The sequence below is a fragment of the Solanum lycopersicum genome, chromosome 3 (assembly GCF_036512215.1).
Source record: "Solanum lycopersicum chromosome 3, SLM_r2.1".
Classification (NCBI taxonomy): Eukaryota; Viridiplantae; Streptophyta; class Magnoliopsida; order Solanales; family Solanaceae; genus Solanum; species Solanum lycopersicum.
The window spans coordinates 62,779,191-62,798,460 of NC_090802.1; the positions used below are offsets into that span (position 1 = coordinate 62,779,191).

Consider the following 19,270-nt stretch of genomic DNA (forward strand, 5'->3'; position numbering starts at 1 on the left):
AGGACCGAATGAACTTTCTAAACATACCGTAGCTCCGGCACTGCACACAAATAATAATAATAATAATGTAATACTATGATAGACAATTGGTTAGTAGATAAGTTATTAATATATAGATCAAAGTATTATCTTTAAATATTCACTCAACTAATACATAGATAAATCATGAGACAATTTAATCTACTTGCACTTTATACTAATACATCAATAACTTAATCCTAAGTAAATAATTCATACTTAAAATAACCAACAATACAAAAATATTCTCAAAACTAATTTATATTACTTTTCACAGATTACACACTGATTTAACTATGATTTATTTCTTCAAAACAAAAACAATTATTAGGTAGCTTACCGGCGTGGATAAAGGACCAAAAAAGTAGATGGGAATCGGATTCCAAACTTTATCACTCATAATTATTAATTACGAATCATAGAAGAGGAAAAGTCGTATCTCCTGTATTGGCGTCTACCTATAAATATGGGTATCCAAATAGCCGATAGAAGCAGAGCACTATCAACTCTTAAGTGTTTTTTCTTTCAGAACAGAGCAAAAAATTAAGGTTTAAAAAATGAGTGGTTCCTTGAATCCCCGTTACTACCGCACAGCAAAAGTTGAACAAATTGAGAAAAAAACAGAAAGGCCGATGGAGTATTTCAGCAGAGAGATACAGAGGCCTAATTCTACGAATATGAGGAAGCCGGCGGCAGCGCCAAAGAAGCTGGAGAGCAAGCCATCGGAAGACATTAATGAAAGCGCAGAGAATTTCATAAAGAAGTTTAAACAACAGCTGCTTCTTCAGAGGCTTGAGTCCATAGAAAACTATGAACAAATGCTTAAGAGGGGAACATAACGACCTCTGTTTCATTATTTCTTTTCTCAATTTTTCGCGTGTGTTATGTATGAATTGTTTCATTGTATTGCTATATGTGTATTGTGTGTGTGGTCAATTAGTAAGTCATAATTATAAATAACTTTTATATATAAAAAAAATATTACTGGATCTGTTGAAATTTGCCTTCTTGTTGCCGTTCTTTACTCTGTTGAGATGTATAAATCTTCACCCTCAGTGCATTTGCTAGATTTATTCATACATAAAATGACTCATTTCAAAAACCATATGGATATGGTAGATATATCCTTCTTCTCAAACAGGATCGCGATTGAGCTGTATGTATTTATAAAGATTGCCCCTCGAGGTATTATCTATCCAAGACCTAATTTATTCGACATAACTTTCAAATTTCTGAATCTTCCGAAACTAAACTTTTACATGGGTTCACCTAAATTCCATAAGAACTAAGTTTATGCAGCATAGTATGTATTTTTCAAAATTTATTACAGTAATTAGAAATTAGAATTAAACTTTTTGAGACATGTTCTTTTATCCTTTTTAGATGAAAAAAATTCTGATAAATATTTTTCCTATGTCGTTACCTGGTTAAAATTTCATTATGTCCTATTTAGATTGATAATAATATTAAACATATCATCTGTGATAAGTTGACACTACATATCTAGTTGGACCTTTTATCATCTACTGTTAGCTGTGTGGAAAGAAAGGACCCCTTTAATTATAATTACCTTTTTTTTTTGGTTTGTTCCTATCACGTGATAAATGATAATCAAGCGCTTAATATAAAGCTTACCTAATTTCATGACACGTTTTTTTCCTCCAAAAATACTCAGGATCACTTGGTATCTATCTGATTTAGAGTCTTGAGTTATAAAAATGTTATATTCTACCTAAGTAATATTATGATTGGTGACTGGTCAGAAGATCAGTTGCTTGTGTATGAAATGATATCATATTTGGTTGTAGATTAGAATTCACATGATTAATATATTTATAAATCACGAGATTTTTATGTATTATTTTGTACAATAGAGGAGATAAAACAATTTTCATATACTAATTCATTCCCAAAATAACATAATAAATTATAAATCTTCTCATAACTAATTTATATATTACGAATATTGACATAACTTTCACATTCTAAAAACGATCCTAATTTAACTATGAATATTTCCTTAAAAAATTAAGTAGATGGGAATCATATTCCCCACTTTCACAATCATAATTATTATAAATTACGAATCATAGAACTGGAAAAGTTGGATCTTTTATATTGGCGTCTACCTATAAATACGGGTATCCAAAAAGCCGATAGGAGCAGAGCATTATCAACTCAAGTGTCTTTTTAGAGCAGAACAGAAATTAAGCTTAAAAAAATGAGTAGTTCCTTGAATTCCCTTTACTACCGCACAACCAAAGTCGAAGAAATTAAGGAAAAAACAGAAAGGCCGATGGAGTATTTCACCAGAGAAATACAGAGGCCTAATTCTACCAAAATGAGAAAGCCGGCCCCGGCGCCGAAGAAGCTGGAAAACAAGCCATCGGAAGATATCAACGAAAGTGCGGAGAATTTCATAAAGAAGTTTAAGAAACAGCTGCTTCTTCAGAGAGTTGAGTCCATGGGGAATTAAAATGCTTAAGAGGGGAACATAAGGAGCTCTGTTTTTTTTCCTCAATTTTTCGCGCGTATTATTTATGAATTGTTTCGTTATATTGCTATAGGTGTGTGTGGTCATCTATGTCAATCAGTAAGTCATAATTATAAATAACTTGTAATATATGAAAAATTTATTGTCGCCTTCTTGTTTCCCGTCCTTTACTGCATGTTTAATTTTTGTAGTGCTGCTTCAGAGATGCATATATTTCACCATAATTTACTTTCATTGGTAGTTTGGTATTAAGAGTGAAAGGTCTTTCAAAAAGAGGTACTCCTTAGTTCTTTCAATATTCTATGCAAACACATTCTTCTTTCTGGAGCCAAAAGTCCATAAGGTGTACTCTCTGATTTAAAAAATGGAATTAATACCTAGATAGGTACTCGACTATGTACTCTAATTCACTCAACTTTTAATTTTTACTCAAAAGTCACTCAACTATGCACTTCTTTCTCAGAAAGTCACTCAACTTTGAATTTTAACTCAAAAGTCACTCAACTATCCACTCTTTCCTCAAAAAAGTCACTCAATCTATTAAATTATTTTTAATTAAAAATTATTGAAATTAATTATTTATATAACAAACCAAAAGTTTTTAAAAATAAATTAAATCATTTAGTGATCCACCCACCTAACCCAACCCATTAAAAAATATCATGACCCATTTTATTTTGTTTTTAATCGTAAATTAATCCCTCTCTTTAAACCTTAAATTAGGATTAAACACAAAATAAAATGGGTCATATCATATTTTTTAATGGATCGGATTAGATGGGTGGATCACTAAATGGTTTAAATGGTATTTTTTTTAAAAAAATTTGGTTTGTTATATAAATAATTAATATCAATAAATTTTAATTAAAAAAATAATTTAATAGATTGAGTGACTTTTTTAGGAAAGAATAGATAGTTGAGTGACTTTCTGAGTAAGAAGTGCATAGTTGAGTAACTTTATGAGAAAGAAGTGCATAGTTGAGTGACTTTTGAGTGAAAATTGAAAGTTGAGTGACAATTTGAGAGAATAGTGCATAGTTGAGTGACCATCTGAGGTATTAATTCTTTTTTTTTTTTTTTTTTTTTTGGTATTAACTCTTAAAAAATGTCACTTACTTTGTTTGTAACAATAATTTTGTATAAGTTTTATTTTCCGATTAAATTACATTATATAAATTGAAATAAATAAAGTAAAATTTATAAAAATACAAGAAATATTCCATCATAGTTAACGAGACGTCTCTGGTTTACACCTGTACACATTTGTTACTTTTAACCTCAATTTTGAAATCTTTTTAATGTGAATTTAAATTTAGTAAACTTCGGTCGGAGTATTGATTACAAAAGGAGAAAATATAGATAGGTCTTTCTTTAATGATCCTACTGGCAAAAAAGATAATCCCTTTTATGCAATATTAAAGGAGACAGGGTATCTTTATCTTGTCTAGTCCTTCATGAAAATGTGATATTGGAAATCAAGGAATAAAAGAGGTTATTCTCTTACTTTGGACAAACTTTTTGAGGATGTATCAAAAGCTAGCCAGTAACCTAATTGGTGTTTGTTTAAATTATAATTTGTTAACAAATTCCTTAAAGCTTTCTGGAAAGGTCTTAATTGTCACAGAAGATGTTCTTTAGAAGGATACTGTACCAACTACCTATTTCCAAGTTCTGGCTTTCGGTCCAGTGATGAAGTTAGGTGGGGGCTTGTGGGTTCGGATGAACTCAGTAACTTTTTCGTAGACTCTGTATTTATACTAGAAAATTAAGTAATAACTTGTGAATCCCTAACAAAACTGATTGACAATTTAATGGTAAGGAAGCGAAAGAAAATTTAAAATCCAAACTCCTAATATTGACTCCCCAAATTTTGAACGAGGGAATATCAATTTTTCAAAGCAGGTTGAAGTCATTTTCAGACTCATAAAAAGATCAAATTCGCTTGCGAGGAACTTGTTGAAAAAAAATCAAACTCACATGTGAGGCTGTAAGGAAGTAGGAATTCTTTCGATATTGAATCTCGCTGAAGGGCCGTGTTGCAGTGATGATACATTGAGATGAAAATGAGCCCACAAAAAATTCATTCACCCAGTTTATTCAAATTGATTAATAGTTTGGGCTCAAAATTATTTAAAATTGGATCAAGATTTAATCTATTTAAGTGTGACGCTCTTAAATTACACCTCAAATGGATTGGTGTTTAATTTTACTTTCTCATATTTTAGGTTCTTAATTTTGCATCTCCTGCTCATGTAATGAATTTTTTAAAGTAAAAATATCGTTATCTATCTTGACATAATCTGATTTAAGATTTTATTATCTTTTGAAATTGAACATTTGTTTCGCTCGACATGCGTTCTAGGGTTATGCATATCATAAGTTGTGTACTATATTCCAAATTTTGTTGTAATGTTCTGAGTTATGCTTTTTGAGGTATATATTCTTTATTTGTTTTAGAGAACAGTATTTGATAGTTAATGTGATTTTGAAACGTCTTTAAAAACACTGTTATTTAATGATATAAATTAAAAATCACCTCAAAATAGAGATATTTATACGATTTATCCATTTGCATATATCCTCAAGCGTGGTTAAATTGAGTAAATTATTTCACAAAAATATTGATCTTAAAATTGATTGATGGATTTGGAAAAAGATCATTTAATGTGAATTTTGATACGCATATTCGTACGTACGCATCCAATCTTATCATGTGATTCAACAGTTGGCCGAATCAACAGAAACTTTGTATTTTCCACCATTATCACTATTTACCTAATATGAATTGATACGTACTACTACAAATTATTTGAACTCATACATAATTAGGAAAGTAAACCTACTCTAATTAGAGCCTCAATAATAAATTAAAAGAGTTTTTGTGGCTCTGGTTTATTGTTTGCATGATTAGGTAAACAAGAAGTGTTTAAATCTTATTAATCAGTAATTAGTTGCTATTGATGATTTGTCTTTTTTCGAATGATGACTAGACATGGTGATGAAGGGGACATGATTAACCTACTTGTTTGGTCTTATCTGATTAATAAAATTACTAATTAATAAAATTGCCGTCCTTCCATACTTAAACTTGAACATGACAGTCAGTATTTCTCTTCATTTTTTTTTATTTGCTCAAAGCTCTTTTGTATCTGATTAGGTTAATTGCTTTTATTTTAATAAGACTACCATAGCTAGTTGATACCCCATAATACACAAATGGCATTACATAGAATACAAATTTGCTATAGGAGACACATGTAAAATAAATATATCTATTTGCGGTTTAAATTTATTAATACACACCTAAAATTGAAATTGTACATACCTCAATGTTTTTTTAAAAATGTTTTTTTTAAAAAAAAAATTATATGAATTGTGATGGAGTATAAAGAGTCAGTTTGAATTGACTTAAAAAATTATTTTTTAAAAAAACTGAAATAACTTTTAAATCAAAAAATAAAAAGTAGGAAAAGACCTATTTTTTTTTATTAATACACACTCAAAATTGAAATTGTACATACCTCAATGTTTTTTTTTTAAAAAAAAGTAATGGAGTATGAAGAGCCAGTTTAAATTGGTTTAAAAAAAAATTTAAATCAAAAAATAAAAAATCAAACTGAAATAACTTTTAAATAAAAAATAGGAAAAGATCAACTTTTAATTTTTAACCTTTTGTAAGTCATTTTAAAGTTGTTTCTAATGTTATAAAACACTTCTAAAAGTTAAAAAGGGCTAAAAATAACTTAAAACTAATTTGACCAACTTTTGAATCAGTTCAAATCAACTCTGAGTATTCCATTATTTTTAACTAAGGAAGTTCTTCATTTTTAATGAAAGGTTTCAAATTTGAATCCCCTTGGCTAAGCGTTTAACCGTTTAAATCCAATATAAGCCATTTTAAATTTAATTGCAACACTCTTTATACGAATTTACATTAACAGCAAAACGTATGTAGCATACACCAAGTGTAAAACCAAAAAAAGGTTAAAAGAATCATAAATATCATTTGAGACAAGTCGAGCACAAGCTAAAGAACACGTCTGTCTTATGTAATCCCTTAAGTTCCATGCCAATTATTCAAAACACTATTGAAGAAAGCAACTCAGTAAAGATTTTGCGATCACAAGAAAACATAACCAATTAAGGAATCAAAAACAAGCTTCAAATCAGGACAATTCTCAATTTGTCTTATTACCAACAACCCCTAAGAAAAAAAAAAGAGACCCAAATACATAGAATACTCACTAAATAACAAATATTACATCTTTCAGGTAATCAATCAATCATTCTGGATTGTCCTAACACATGAAAAATATAACAAAATATTTGAACATTATAGTCCTTAAATTTCTAAGGCTTGATCACTGGGACTTGTACTACAGCAGATTGTTTCTGTGTTTGCTGAGGTTGAAGCAATTGAATGTTAGCCCTTGAGCATGATCGAGCTATTTCGCCAGCTAAGGGAATCACTGGCAAGTTGTCGCAGTTACAAATCTCAACCATGAATCCATCTGGATCATGGAAAAACAATTGATCTACATAGATTCCTCCTTCTTCAACCAGCTGCCTCGCGTACTTTATCCCCATTTCTGTTAGCTTCTTCTCCACCGCATCTATGCTCTCACACTGCTCATCAATCAACAAAAATTTCAATAAAAATAAGTTGTTGCACACATTGAAATTTTTTTGTACAACTCTACAAAACTGTTCAATTGTACTTGATCTACCAAATGCATTCGATTCCAGTTAGTAACTCTAGTTTATATCTATATAAAATAAAAGGCATTACACCATACTCACTAAATTTCATACGTATATATCGATGGCTTCAATTCAAAAGTACTGAATTTAGTAAAATCGGCGGAAACAGAACAAATTACCTGGAAAGAGATGTGGTTATCTTTGGGATTGATTTCAGTTTTCTTTGGCATTTTCTCAGGATCTTCCGATTGAAGTAGATGAATCCCAATTCCATAGCTAAACAGCCTGAAACACGAAGAAAAACACGGAATCTCAATACAAAAATCTGATAAAACTAAAGATTCAGAAAGGATCTTAATCAATCAAATCATATAGTAAAATTTTGGTTTATGCATCTTTTTTCTTCGTAATTTATTATAAACATGAAATTACCAAGCGCCATTAAAATTGAATGATCCAGGCCTCCTTACAGGCACAAAACCAAGAACATTCTTGTAAAATTCAATTGATTTTTCAACTGATCTGCAAACAAGGGAGATATGATTCAGGGATGTCAAAGCAAGTGGATTTCCACTATTCCCCTTCATCTTTCGTTTTTTTTCTGCTCTAAACAACAAGCAAATCGAAGAATTAGCAAATGAATTAAGAGATTTGAAAGAGGATTATCAATAATAAAGGAGAAATTAGGATTAGGTTAGGTCAAATTTGTAATGGTAATGATGAAAAAAAGATGAATTAAGGAGGCTTACATTTATAGAAAAGCCTGCCTCTGTTTTAGTTTGACAGCTGCGATACATCTGGCCCACTATGAATCTGATTGACACGTAGGTACAAGTTGCTGACGTGGATTAATCTATAAAATTACTTTGTTTGGCTTCTTACACGTAAGCTGTTTTATTTTCTTGCTCAATTCATTTACGTAAATATAGTAATTCGGACGATTTCTGTGTATTTGACCCGGCAATTCTCACTATTTTCTCATCTTTGAAAAATCGTAGTATTATTTTTCTTAAAAAGTCTTGAGGTGTAATTTTCAAGTTATTAAAGGATAATTATTACTAATTATAATTAGAGATATACTCAACCGTGTCGCTGCATATTTATGTAGTGTCCACCGAACAGGCGATAAATATGGAGACACAATTTCGATTTGAATATACGAGAGAACGAAGAAATCGAAGTACAATTTCATATTTTTGCTAGTTGATTTTTTCTTCTGATATAGTTAACAAAAAAGAGTACATGATGTGGCGATGGAATGACCTTTCTAGTCCGCAAAAATAATAGTATATGCATATATTATATTTATGTAAATTTTATTGATAAGATTACAGTGATTTTAGACAATATTTAGTTATTTTTATTCGTCTATTTTTAAGTTGATGTATTCGTAAAGAACAGTGATATTAGACATTATTTATTTATCCTTAATTAGTTACTCGTTTAATTTTAAATTGACGGATTCATAAAGAAAATGATGATAAATATAGTAAATTTATTATTTCCCCTATTAATTATAAAATGAACGATTAGATAATTGAAAATTTTCAACATATTTTATCTTTTTTATATTAATTAATTGAGGCATAATAATACTTCCTCTACACACTTTTAATGGTCTTTGAGTTAGCAATAGTAACTTTAATTGAATATTATATTCCAATAATTTCTTACATGACGTCTTAGGTGTATTATATCACATAAAATATTTATATTTAATTAAACTTTATATAAATTTAATTATCTATTTATACACAAATAAAATTAAAAAAATATAAATACCAACTACATTAAGAACATATTAATGCATTATCAATTTTATTTTGTAATTTTAAAAATAAATGAAGAATCTAGATCTTCCTTTCCTATTTACCATGATCAACGTGTAAGGTTAAGTTTCTAGTTAACTTTTAAATTTTTTCCTAATTATGACATTATCATATGAAAGGGGGTTAACTGTTACCCTTCTCTGGTTAGTGGAACAGGATAGCCCCGGCCCAGGTTCCCCCCTACTTCCCCAAACTTTTTGTTTTTGATTATCTTAAATTTGACGAATTTTATTTCTTAATAATTTTAATCGAACTCTAATTTATATATATCAATATCACTGAAAGTATATTGGAAGAGAATAATAATGTCCATAAGTCGTTGGTTGATAACTAGAAAGATCATTCAATTTCGTATACTGAATTACATATCCTACTATAATAAAATTAAAATATAGGTGTAATAAATAGCCTTTTACAGCATGAAAATATTCCAAATATTTATAATTATTTCCTATATAGATTAAAATATTTTTTAAAAAATATACAAAGCATTTATATTCAGTTAGTTGAGAAAGCAAATTAGTAGAAGTAACACGTATCTGAAAGTTTGATGTCAACGTCATGGAAACATAGTTTGCCAGCTTCACTAACTAAAAAAACTCACCAAACAAATGTAAGTATTATAAAATATTTGTGACTAAGAGAGATTGGATTGTATAAAAGTAGAAAAATAGATTAAAGATTGTTTTATAGCGCATTCACAGACAAAATACATGAGCTTTCTTGTCTTTATCTGAGTTTAACATTTATATTCCATATATTTAAATATCTGTAACCATTAAACATGGGTCATTCTTGTTCTTTGATTAATTATTTATTCACACGCTCAATAATTTTGAAATTAATTTTGAAAAAGGTGGTTATTTTAATTTATGAGTTGAGTAACATGATTAATACATTGCAAGACGTTAGAGATAGATAAAATTAATTCATAAAATTATATTTCGTTTAATTCATCAAAAAATTAAAGTTGAATATTAGCTCAATATATTTGGTCTGACGTTCTCATATTTTAATGGCAAATTATATTTGGGTGAAGTTTTATCATATCTTTGGCTCCAAGGGAAAATTTAACTATTTTAAGAAATGTGATTTATACGCATAAATCATTAAAAATACCCATAAAATTATAGTATCATTTTATAATGAATATGTTTCGTTAAAAGAATAACCTTATAATATAATTGATAGCAATCAATAATATATACAAAACAATACATTAATAGCATATTTAAACTTATTGTTGATTTAATTATAATTGTAACTCATTAAGCATACATTTTTCTTTTTATCTCAATTTTATCAGTTAAATTAAAACTCAAACTTTTCCGAAGGAGGTGATAATAAATATTAGTTGAAATTAATAAATAATGAATATTTATTATAAAAAATAAAAAATTTTAAGTAATTTTTTGAATTTCTCAAATATAATAAATTTGCCAAATACTAATTTTTTTTTTTTTATACTTTGACAAGTTATGTAACCATTAACCAACCCCATTTCTCTAATTTTCCCCAAATATTCTTGATGCCAAACGGATCCTAATTCATATAATATATACTCCATAAGTGAGAACTTGTCGCACAGCATGTGTTTTTTGAGAAAGTAGGTAGCAGAAATTAAGTACGTGAGTGCTTTGTCGACTTTGCACTATAAGTTAATTTAACTGACTATCTGCATCATCAAAATGTTGAAAGTGACAAATTGCTCTGTTCATTTATGTCACAATTCACAAGTCACAACACAGTTACAATGCTATCCAGCTAGCTTTTCATTTTCTATGTCACTTTATATTCCACTCTCTTTATTTTATATTAATTAAATTTGTGACATAATATACCGTCAAATAATAAATGGTGTAATATTTTTATATGAAAGGTAATTTTTTTTTTATAGAAACTATCAAAATTTTATATATTAAAAAACAAATATTAAAAACTAAAATTTTGAATATTTATCTTAAATTTTGAACAAGTCAATTATTTTGTACGAAAAAATTCATCATAAATTAGTTAATATGAAATAGAGAAAGTAATTATTTTAGATTAACTAGTCCTTCTATCCACAATTTAATTATATCCTTTTTAGTTTGTTGGGAAAAAAATTATACAATTTTCTTATTGACACAATGAATATCTTACTCATGTTTTGTCCTATTTATTTGGTATTTTAGATCTATACACGTTCCAATCCATAAGTACCAAGTACATTTTCTTTTGCTGTTTTGCATGCGCTTTATGTAACAAATTATGGCAAGTATTTTAGATCTATACACGTTAAGCTTACTTAACGGGATCTTATGATGCCAAATATTATACCCCTCCACGGTATTGTCAATAGGAAATATAAGTTATATTTGAAATAAATTATATTTAATTTTAATCCTATGTATTAGAGATAAATGAAATTGAACGTGCTAGATACATGTGTAATTTGGGGACAGAAATCTGATAAAAATAGTAATTTCAAAAACTCACACGGGAAGACACATAATTAAATTCTAAACTAGTGAAATTTTGTATTGTGTTCTGAATTTTAATTTTAAAAGTAGAAATAAATCCAAATAGTCAATAAATAGGGTTCTCTCAAACTTTTACAACCAAAATAGTTTGTTATGTTTACGGGCTTTTCTTATGGACTTGAGCCCCCCAACGACATTTTGGGCCTAATAAAAGCCCAATGAAATTGATCCGCACCCATAAATGAAACCCAAAAAACATGTTGCTGGGACTAAATTGGCGCATACTCTTTTGAATATACCTGGTTTCATTTGAAAAATGGAATGAATACATATTTGAACTTTTTCAAGAAAAAAAATGGCGATTAGGACACTTCTTCGCTACAGAAGTGTACATCATTTCTCCAGAACACTCTTCCATTGCTATCTTTCTCCACTCAAAACCACTCAATGTTGTCTTTCTTCTTTATTTCCTTCGTATCTTCCTACCTCCAATGCCTTTCGCGGCTGTCTGTTCATGTCCTCTTTAACTGATGCAGAAACCAAAAAGGAACCTGAAAAAAATCCAGACCTGGTGAATGAGGTTTCTCGAATTCTTAGTGACTACAGAAGCCCTCACCACGACATTGAGTCCGCACTCAATCCATTTTCCGGCAGTGTTTCAAATGACGTAGTTGAACAAGTCCTCAAGCGTTGCAAAAATCTGGGATTCTCTGCGCACAGGTTCTTCATATGGGCACAAAAGTTATCAGGTTTTTGCCATAGTCGGGAAAGCTTTCGCATTCTTGTTGATATATTAGGAAGTAGTAAACAGTTCCCCTTGATATGGGATTTCCTTGTTGAGATGAGAACGAATAGGTCTTGTGAAATTACTCCCGAAATTTTCTGGCTTGTTTTCAGGGCTTATAGTAGAGCTGGTTTGCCAGCTGATGCAATTAGGGCTTTTAATAAAATGGTAGATTTTGGGATTAAACCATGTTTAGCTGATCTCGACAAGCTTTTGCTGGCGCTGTGTAAAAGAAAGCATGCCAAGCAAGCGCAGGAGTTTTTCGATAAAGTGAAGGATGATTTCATGCCGAGTGTGAAAACTTACAGCATTCTGATAAGGGGATGGGGAGATTTAGGGGAAGTTGCTGAAGCACAAAAGCTGTTTGATGAAATGCTTGAAAGAGGTTGTTCAGTTGATTTGCTTGCTTATAATAGTATTTTGGACTCACTATGCAAGGCTGGTAAGATGGATGAGGCCTTCAACTTCTTCATGAAGATGAGGTCCATTGGACTGATACCTGATGCTTTTAGTTATTCAATTTTTATTCATGGTTATTGCGCAGGGAATGATATTCATTCAGTTTTCAGGGTCCTTGACCAGATGAGAAGGTACAAACTTGTGCCTAATGTATTTACATATAATTGTATCATCAAAAAGCTTTGTAAGACCAAGAAGGTTGATGAGGCCTACCAACTGATAGATGAGATGATTAACGAAGGGGTAAGACCTGATTGTTGGAGTTACAATACAATCCTAGCTTCTCATTGTGATCAGAATGAAGTTAACTTGGCACATAGGCTGGTTTCAAGAATGGAACAAAACAACTGCCTACCAGATAAACATACATATAATATGTTGCTTAAGATGCTTATTAGGGTGGGAAGGTTTGATAGAGTTGAGAAAGTTTGGAAGAGCATGGAAGGCAGGAACTTTTATCCTTCAGTCTCGACATATGCTGTCATGGTACATGGTTTCTGTCAGAAGAAAGGGAAACTGGAGGAAGCATGTAAATATTTTGAAATGATGATAGATGAAGGCATTCCTCCATATACAGAGACGTGTGAAAAATTGAGAAATAGACTAATAGGTCATGGATTTGCAGAGCAGACTGAGATACTTGCAGATAAAATGGAAAGAAGCACATCTAGTTTAATTCAAGAACTGGCAGGTGTAATGAGAGGTAATAAGGCCCGTTTGAAATTGAAACATGATGAAGAATACTCGGATGAAAATTTTGAGTGAGAGAATCTAATGATCTAGAATCATCTCAATTCCCTGGTCAAGGTGATACGTACTCTTGTCGCATGTCGTTTATTGGTAAGTCATGCTGCATTTCATTGTTTTCTGATAGCAGTGAGTGGCACTGACTTGGCTAGACCCAGGGAGAACTCCTGGCTCAGATAGCAATTATAGCCACAGAGGCAAAACCTTGATCCGACATATTATCTTGTGATGGAAAATTATAGTCAAGGTGACAATTTGGTCCAAGTGAGTTTCTTGATCTGTATATTTCCGTAGCAAAAGCCTAGATTTATTTTTATGGTCTGGCTTTCATGTGGGCCCAGTTGCTCTTTACTATTCAGTATGTGTAAATGACATCCTAGCTTGTAAAGATTTGGATGTGGTGTAATTGGCTTGCAAGGTTAAGGAACGAAAGGCATGTAGTTATCTCTTGGATTCGACATTTTGTGTTTGATTCTTCGCATCCTTCAAGGACAAGCTGAAGGGCCATCAACTTTCAAGAGTAAACAAGGGGGTTTTATTAGAAAGGGAAAAAAGGTTAGTAAGGGTCGCAAGGTCTGCTTGGTAGTTGAGTGATGCCTTATTAAGTGGTAATTACTGCTGGAATACATTAGTTAAGGCATACAAGAATCTCCGGCTGTACCAGAGCATATTAAGGACATTATTCTTTTGTGTATGAATAATGAATGGGAACATCTGAAATTAATATTCAATTGCGAGACATTTTCTGGAAATGCCATGCAGATGGATAAGTTGTCGATTTGTTGTTTCTGCCATGTATGCTTAGTTAATGGCTTCTACATGTTATCATTATCCTTACCCAACATAGTTGGTGATGTGACTAGGAACTGTGTCATATGATCCTTCTAGGTGTGATGTCGAGTAGTTGTTTTCTTTGGAAATGACCTCAGGAATCGTAAAGGTAAGGACTTGAAAACCTAAGTTGGATAGATCAATCCACTAGATTGGACTGTGGAGCATGTTCTCTAGATAAGTGATGATGAAAAGATTGTCTCAACTTCAGATTTTTTCTACTCACTGATTCTGCTTGCATTTTTCTACCCGTATCTCTTAAATTACTCCCTATTATGCTACCTAGCCCTAATATTGGTTAGCTCTTTGGTTAGCTGTCATCTACGAAGCCAATATTCTGTAATTTTTTCATGACGCAAATTAACTTCTGAACCTCTATAAATTATTTTATCACAAGTAATGTTGATCTTTTCCCCCTGAACTCCTATATGCTTGTGGAAGATATATCTAAATCATTTTGAAGTGATAGACAGGTTGATTCTGATGTATATGAAGATACTTGTATGATCTTGAGTGTTCTTTAAAAGTTAGTTCATACAGTTAGTCACTCACCACCATGTTTCCAATCTGCAACTGCTGCTAACAGATGACAAAGTCAAAAATGGGAAAAAGCATACAGAAGGTAGGATTCTAGATCATCTTCTTCCAGTTTTCACCATAGCTGTGTTTCCGACAATAGTTTTGAGAAACTTGGGAAGCCATTCAGAAGCAGGGTACTGAAGAATATGTCATTTTTATGGAAGCTCCAGGTTGAATTCGATATTTGGATGGCACCGCATTTTCTCTTGAGGATTGAATGCTCTTTCTTCCGCTCTTTGGAGAGGCCACCTAAGGTTATGATTGTTGTCATCACAAAACCTGTCTTAATTTTCTTGAAGAACTTGTTTTACTCAAATTTGAATATTTCTTATTCCTTTTTTTTTAATTGTTGGGACAGCATGGAGGCTGGAAGAGGAGTTTAAAGTTTTTGAATACGCATGATCATAATATATAAAAGTGTTTTTAACTTGACGTTAGTTGAGATCTATGCACTTTAACTATTATAAAACTAAAATTAAACAAATAGGCATATACATATACGATGTCAATTGTCACATGAATTAAGCTTTTGCTCTATTATTGTTCATGTAAAATGTACTCAAAACTTTAAAAAATAGAATCCACCTGTTTTTTTCTTTTGGTTGGAAAAAAGACGACACCTACTATAATAAATTAAATCGGGAAAGCAAATTATCAAATGTCGAGGTCGTGGTCCTTTTCATTTTTGTGTGGAAGCATTTTGAATTGGTTTTCAATATGAGCGTCAAATTGGACGGGTTGCGATAAAATTAAAAATATTAAAATAAATTTGAGATAGAAGTTGGGTTGAATCTTGATCCGTTCAAATTTATTTTGGCTCAAATGAATTTAAAATAGTTGGGTCTTGATCCGCCCAATTTGATCCGATTAATCTCTGTAATTTAACATATTTATATTTAATTTTTATAATCACAATTTGAATTTAGCTTGAAATTATTTTTTAAAAAGAGTAAAAAATTGATAAATAAACCCTAAAAGTTGCTAAATAGAATAAAAAGTTTTAAAACGGATTGAATTGGTCTCGATTCTCTTCAAATGAATTATGCTTGAATGGATTGAGATTGAATCCACTTCAAATTATTTTGAGCTTAACCCTTAAAATTATAAACGAATTATCTATATTCGGATTCACTTTTGACACCTCTAATTCTCGATTTCCATATTCGAGCCAGACCTGAATGCAACCCTGGTTGGTGGAAGCAGAAATTACTACTGTCGCAATTGACACTTGAAAAAAAGGAAAAAAAAAAAAAAGAGCAGAAATTGATGGATAAGTCGGTGAGAAAACAAGAATGGTAGATCTACAATTGTAAGCGCTTTATATCACATTTTGAAGGAAGAGATCTACTTTATTCCCTCCATAGCATTTCTTTCAATTTCCCTACCGCTGATAAACTTAACAGAAACGAGACCCATTATTCTAAAGAATGATCGCTTCAACTGTGCGAAAGCCCCTCTTTGGCGTTACTCTATTCACCTTATCTCTCTTTCTCATTCTCTTCTTCTTCGCACCTTTTTCTTTCTTCTCCGACCCTTCGGTTACCTTCAATTCTTCACGGTAAGTTTTGCTTCTTTTCCCCTTTTTTTTGTAAAACTATGTTTGTTGATTGCTTTGATTTCCATGTTAATATCTACGGACATGCCTTTTTTTTGTTTCTTCCTTCATGGAGTAAACTACAAGATCCAAATCTCTGTTCTGTATTTTTAATTGTTTTTTATTTTCTTTTTAAAGTTTTGGGCTCTTTCAACGCATTTCTCTCTTATTGTGTGGCCTTCTGATCTGTTTCTATTTGAGTGTAATTGCAGGCGTGCAAGACCCGAGATATGGAGCATACGAAGATTAGCTGAGTGGCGACCTTGCAATTGGTGGCTCCAACCACCAACTAATGGTTAGTTTTTGGCTGATACTCCATCCATCCCAACCCCCAAAATAGAACCCTTATCTAGTATATGTATTTGCTAGTTAGGAAGTACGTTATTTACGTATAAAATTTATATGATGTTTTGGTGTATTGTGTTATGTGGGGATAGAAGATAGAATAGCGAATCCCTGCATAATTTTAACCAACGACCAACGACTCTTTACAGTACACAGCTATTATGACATCAAATAACATTGGAATACTTGGTGCCTATTTGAATAATTGTACAGTCAGTACTATATTGCTCCATTGGTATTTCTGGTGGAGCTGAGGATAATTTATTTTGGGTAATGGCTACTTGGAATTTGTTAGGGGTGGTTAAAACAAGAATTAGGATATAAGGTCTAGTTGTGCATATAACCTTCTGCTCTGGGGGGTTGTAAAGTTTTCTAAGTCGAGCATTTGACTGGCCTCCAATGCAGACATGGTTTTGTTGTTGAAATGCTGCAGCTCTTCCTGCTAAAGCTAATGGGTATATTCGAGTGGATTGCTATGGTGGGCTCAATCAGATGAGGAGAGATGTGAGTATTGCTATTCGCTGAACCTACATTGAATATTGATATTTATGATGATAAAGGTCATTCAATTTGTTTCTTGTCATTTGTTATCTGCAGTTGTGTGATGGTGTTGGAATAGCTCGTTTGCTGAATGCTACTCTTGTTTTGCCGAAGTTTGAAGTAGCTGCATACTGGAACGAGTCGAGGTATGCTTTTGTTATGACTTATGACTTATAATTTGCTTTATCTTCCTTTTTCTAACCTACATAATCTTGTAGGTTTTAGGTATTTGATAACTTCTTTAATCATTCATTGCTACGCCTAATCAGCAGACAACTCTGTAGTTTTACACGGTTAAGAGCTGTCTTATGATTTTGTTAGAGGTTCTCTTTATAATGGTTGCCTGTTCTTCCTTTTCGTACCCATGATGAATTTTTGCCTTATGTTTCAGTGGTTTTGAAGATGTATTTGATGTAGACTTCTTCATCCAACAAATGAAGGGCTTTGTTAATGTGGTAAAAGAGCTTCCAATTGAGATTGCAACAAAAGATCCTGTTAGAGTTGATTGCAGCAAACGCAAAGGCCAATTTGACTATGTTGAGAGTGTTCTTCCTTCCCTGCTGAAGCATGGATATATCTCGATCACCCCTGCAATGAGTCAAAGAAGGGATAGGTACTTACATTTTGTATTTTGAATTAAGCCGAGAACTCTTAACAATCATTTCTACACGCAGCTTTAAAAGGATAAAGTTATTTTAAACATCCTTATAACCATAATTACTCATCTTAGGTACCCTCTTTATGCAAAAGCAGCACTTTGCCAGGGTTGTTATAGTGCGTTGCGCCTTACAAGCACATTGGAGAAGAAAGCACTTGAGCTTCTAGAAGCTATACCAAAACCCTTCTTATCGCTTCACCTTCGCTTTGAACCTGACATGGTAGCTTATAGTCAATGCGAGTACTCTGGTCTTTCTCTTGCTTCTGCAAAAGCCATAGATGCTGCACGGGTTGACAGGAAACCTTGGACTGGGGAAACAGCTCGTATTTGGAGAAACCGTGGAAAGTGTCCACTTACCCCCAATGAAACTGCATTCGTACTTGAAGCTTTAGCCATACCCACCAATACGACAATTTATTTGGCAGCTGGTGATGGCCTGATGGAACTTGAGGGACTTACATCTGTGTATACCCATGTTGTTACTAAATCTAGTCTTCTTAGCGGAGAGGACTTCACAACCATGCATGGGAATACAAAAGCTGCACTGGATTATTATGTGTCTATTAACAGCGATTCTTACATGGCTACTTATTTTGGGAACATGGATAAGATGGTTGCAGCAATGCGAGCTTTCAGGGGGTTGTATAAGACAATTTTCTTGAATAGGAAAGCCTTTGCATTGCTTACCTCTCAAGGGTTTAAAGGGAAGGAACTAACAGAAGCCCTGTGGAAGGTTCATAGAGATGATTTTATAATGGGTAGAGGATCTGCCTTACCTGACTGTTTTTGTGAATTCAATGTATGAACTTATGTTTTCCTCTTCAGTTTATTCGTTACTTGATGTTTTGGTTATAGCCGGAGCAATTTATTCGAAAAGATGTCTCGTGTTTGATGTAGGTGTCATTCACAAAATTATGTAGGTGACATTTAATTCATGTATTTAAAGTGTATGTAGCTTATGGAACACCACATTTAGCATTTGATAATTTACATTCATTTCTTCTTTCAAGTGGTGCCTTTTCCTTTGTCCTTTACTCTCTTGTATGTGCCCCCTCTTCCTCTTTTTATTCTATTCACAATGATAGAATTCTTTTTCCAGTTAATGGAATTTGGCATTATGGAGGTTGTCTGCCATGGTTCCTTTATCCTTTGGGTTGAACTAATAGCATTGGTGTTATAAAGATATTTTTTCCATAAGAGAATGGCTTTACAAGTTTACTTATGTTGAT

General features: G+C 31.9%; 5 protein-coding genes across 6 annotated transcripts; 4 read left to right on the forward strand and 1 right to left on the reverse strand.

Moving 5' to 3' along the window:
• The first annotated feature begins 511 nt into the window (after window positions 1–511).
• LOC104646577 (uncharacterized) lies at window positions 512–1,073 on the forward strand. Its single transcript, NM_001365463.1, has one exon. It carries the CDS (start codon window positions 576–578, stop codon window positions 855–857), a length of 282 nt encoding a protein of 93 aa, NP_001352392.1. The 5' UTR covers window positions 512–575; the 3' UTR covers window positions 858–1,073.
• A 1,051-nt stretch (window positions 1,074–2,124) lies between these two features.
• LOC138347370 (uncharacterized) lies at window positions 2,125–2,664 on the forward strand. The gene has a single exon (XM_069295593.1). The coding sequence runs from the start codon at window positions 2,240–2,242 to the stop codon at window positions 2,492–2,494; it is 255 nt and encodes an 84-aa protein (XP_069151694.1). The 5' UTR covers window positions 2,125–2,239; the 3' UTR covers window positions 2,495–2,664.
• Window positions 2,665–6,678: 4,014 nt separating this feature from the next.
• Window positions 6,679–7,962, reverse strand: LOC101250492 (glyoxylase I 4). Its single transcript, XM_004235990.5, has 3 exons — window positions 7,646–7,962; window positions 7,393–7,498; window positions 6,679–7,138 (listed from the first exon to the last, which is right to left on the reverse strand). Exons 1-3 carry the CDS (start codon window positions 7,798–7,800, stop codon window positions 6,863–6,865), a joined length of 537 nt encoding a protein of 178 aa, XP_004236038.1. The 5' UTR covers window positions 7,801–7,962; the 3' UTR covers window positions 6,679–6,862.
• Window positions 7,963–11,790: 3,828 nt separating this feature from the next.
• LOC101263504 (pentatricopeptide repeat-containing protein At1g52640, mitochondrial) lies at window positions 11,791–15,220 on the forward strand. The gene is made up of 2 exons (XM_026030141.2): window positions 11,791–14,947; window positions 15,075–15,220. The coding sequence occupies exon 1, from the start codon at window positions 11,860–11,862 to the stop codon at window positions 13,510–13,512; it is 1,653 nt and encodes a 550-aa protein (XP_025885926.1). The 5' UTR covers window positions 11,791–11,859; the 3' UTR covers window positions 13,513–14,947; window positions 15,075–15,220.
• An 872-nt stretch (window positions 15,221–16,092) lies between these two features.
• Window positions 16,093–19,050, forward strand: LOC101261701 (O-fucosyltransferase 13). Of its 2 annotated transcripts, XM_004235943.5 has the most exons (6): window positions 16,093–16,462; window positions 16,711–16,793; window positions 17,277–17,347; window positions 17,441–17,529; window positions 17,775–17,996; window positions 18,114–19,050. In XM_004235943.5, exons 1-6 carry the CDS (start codon window positions 16,332–16,334, stop codon window positions 18,844–18,846), a joined length of 1,329 nt encoding a protein of 442 aa, XP_004235991.1. In that variant the 5' UTR covers window positions 16,093–16,331; the 3' UTR covers window positions 18,847–19,050. The 2 variants fall into 2 exon arrangements, with proteins under 2 accessions (XP_004235991.1, XP_010318784.1); XM_010320482.4 differs by lacking the exon at window positions 16,093–16,462 and having other exon boundaries at window positions 17,249–17,347.
• Window positions 19,051–19,270: the final 220 nt, after the last annotated feature.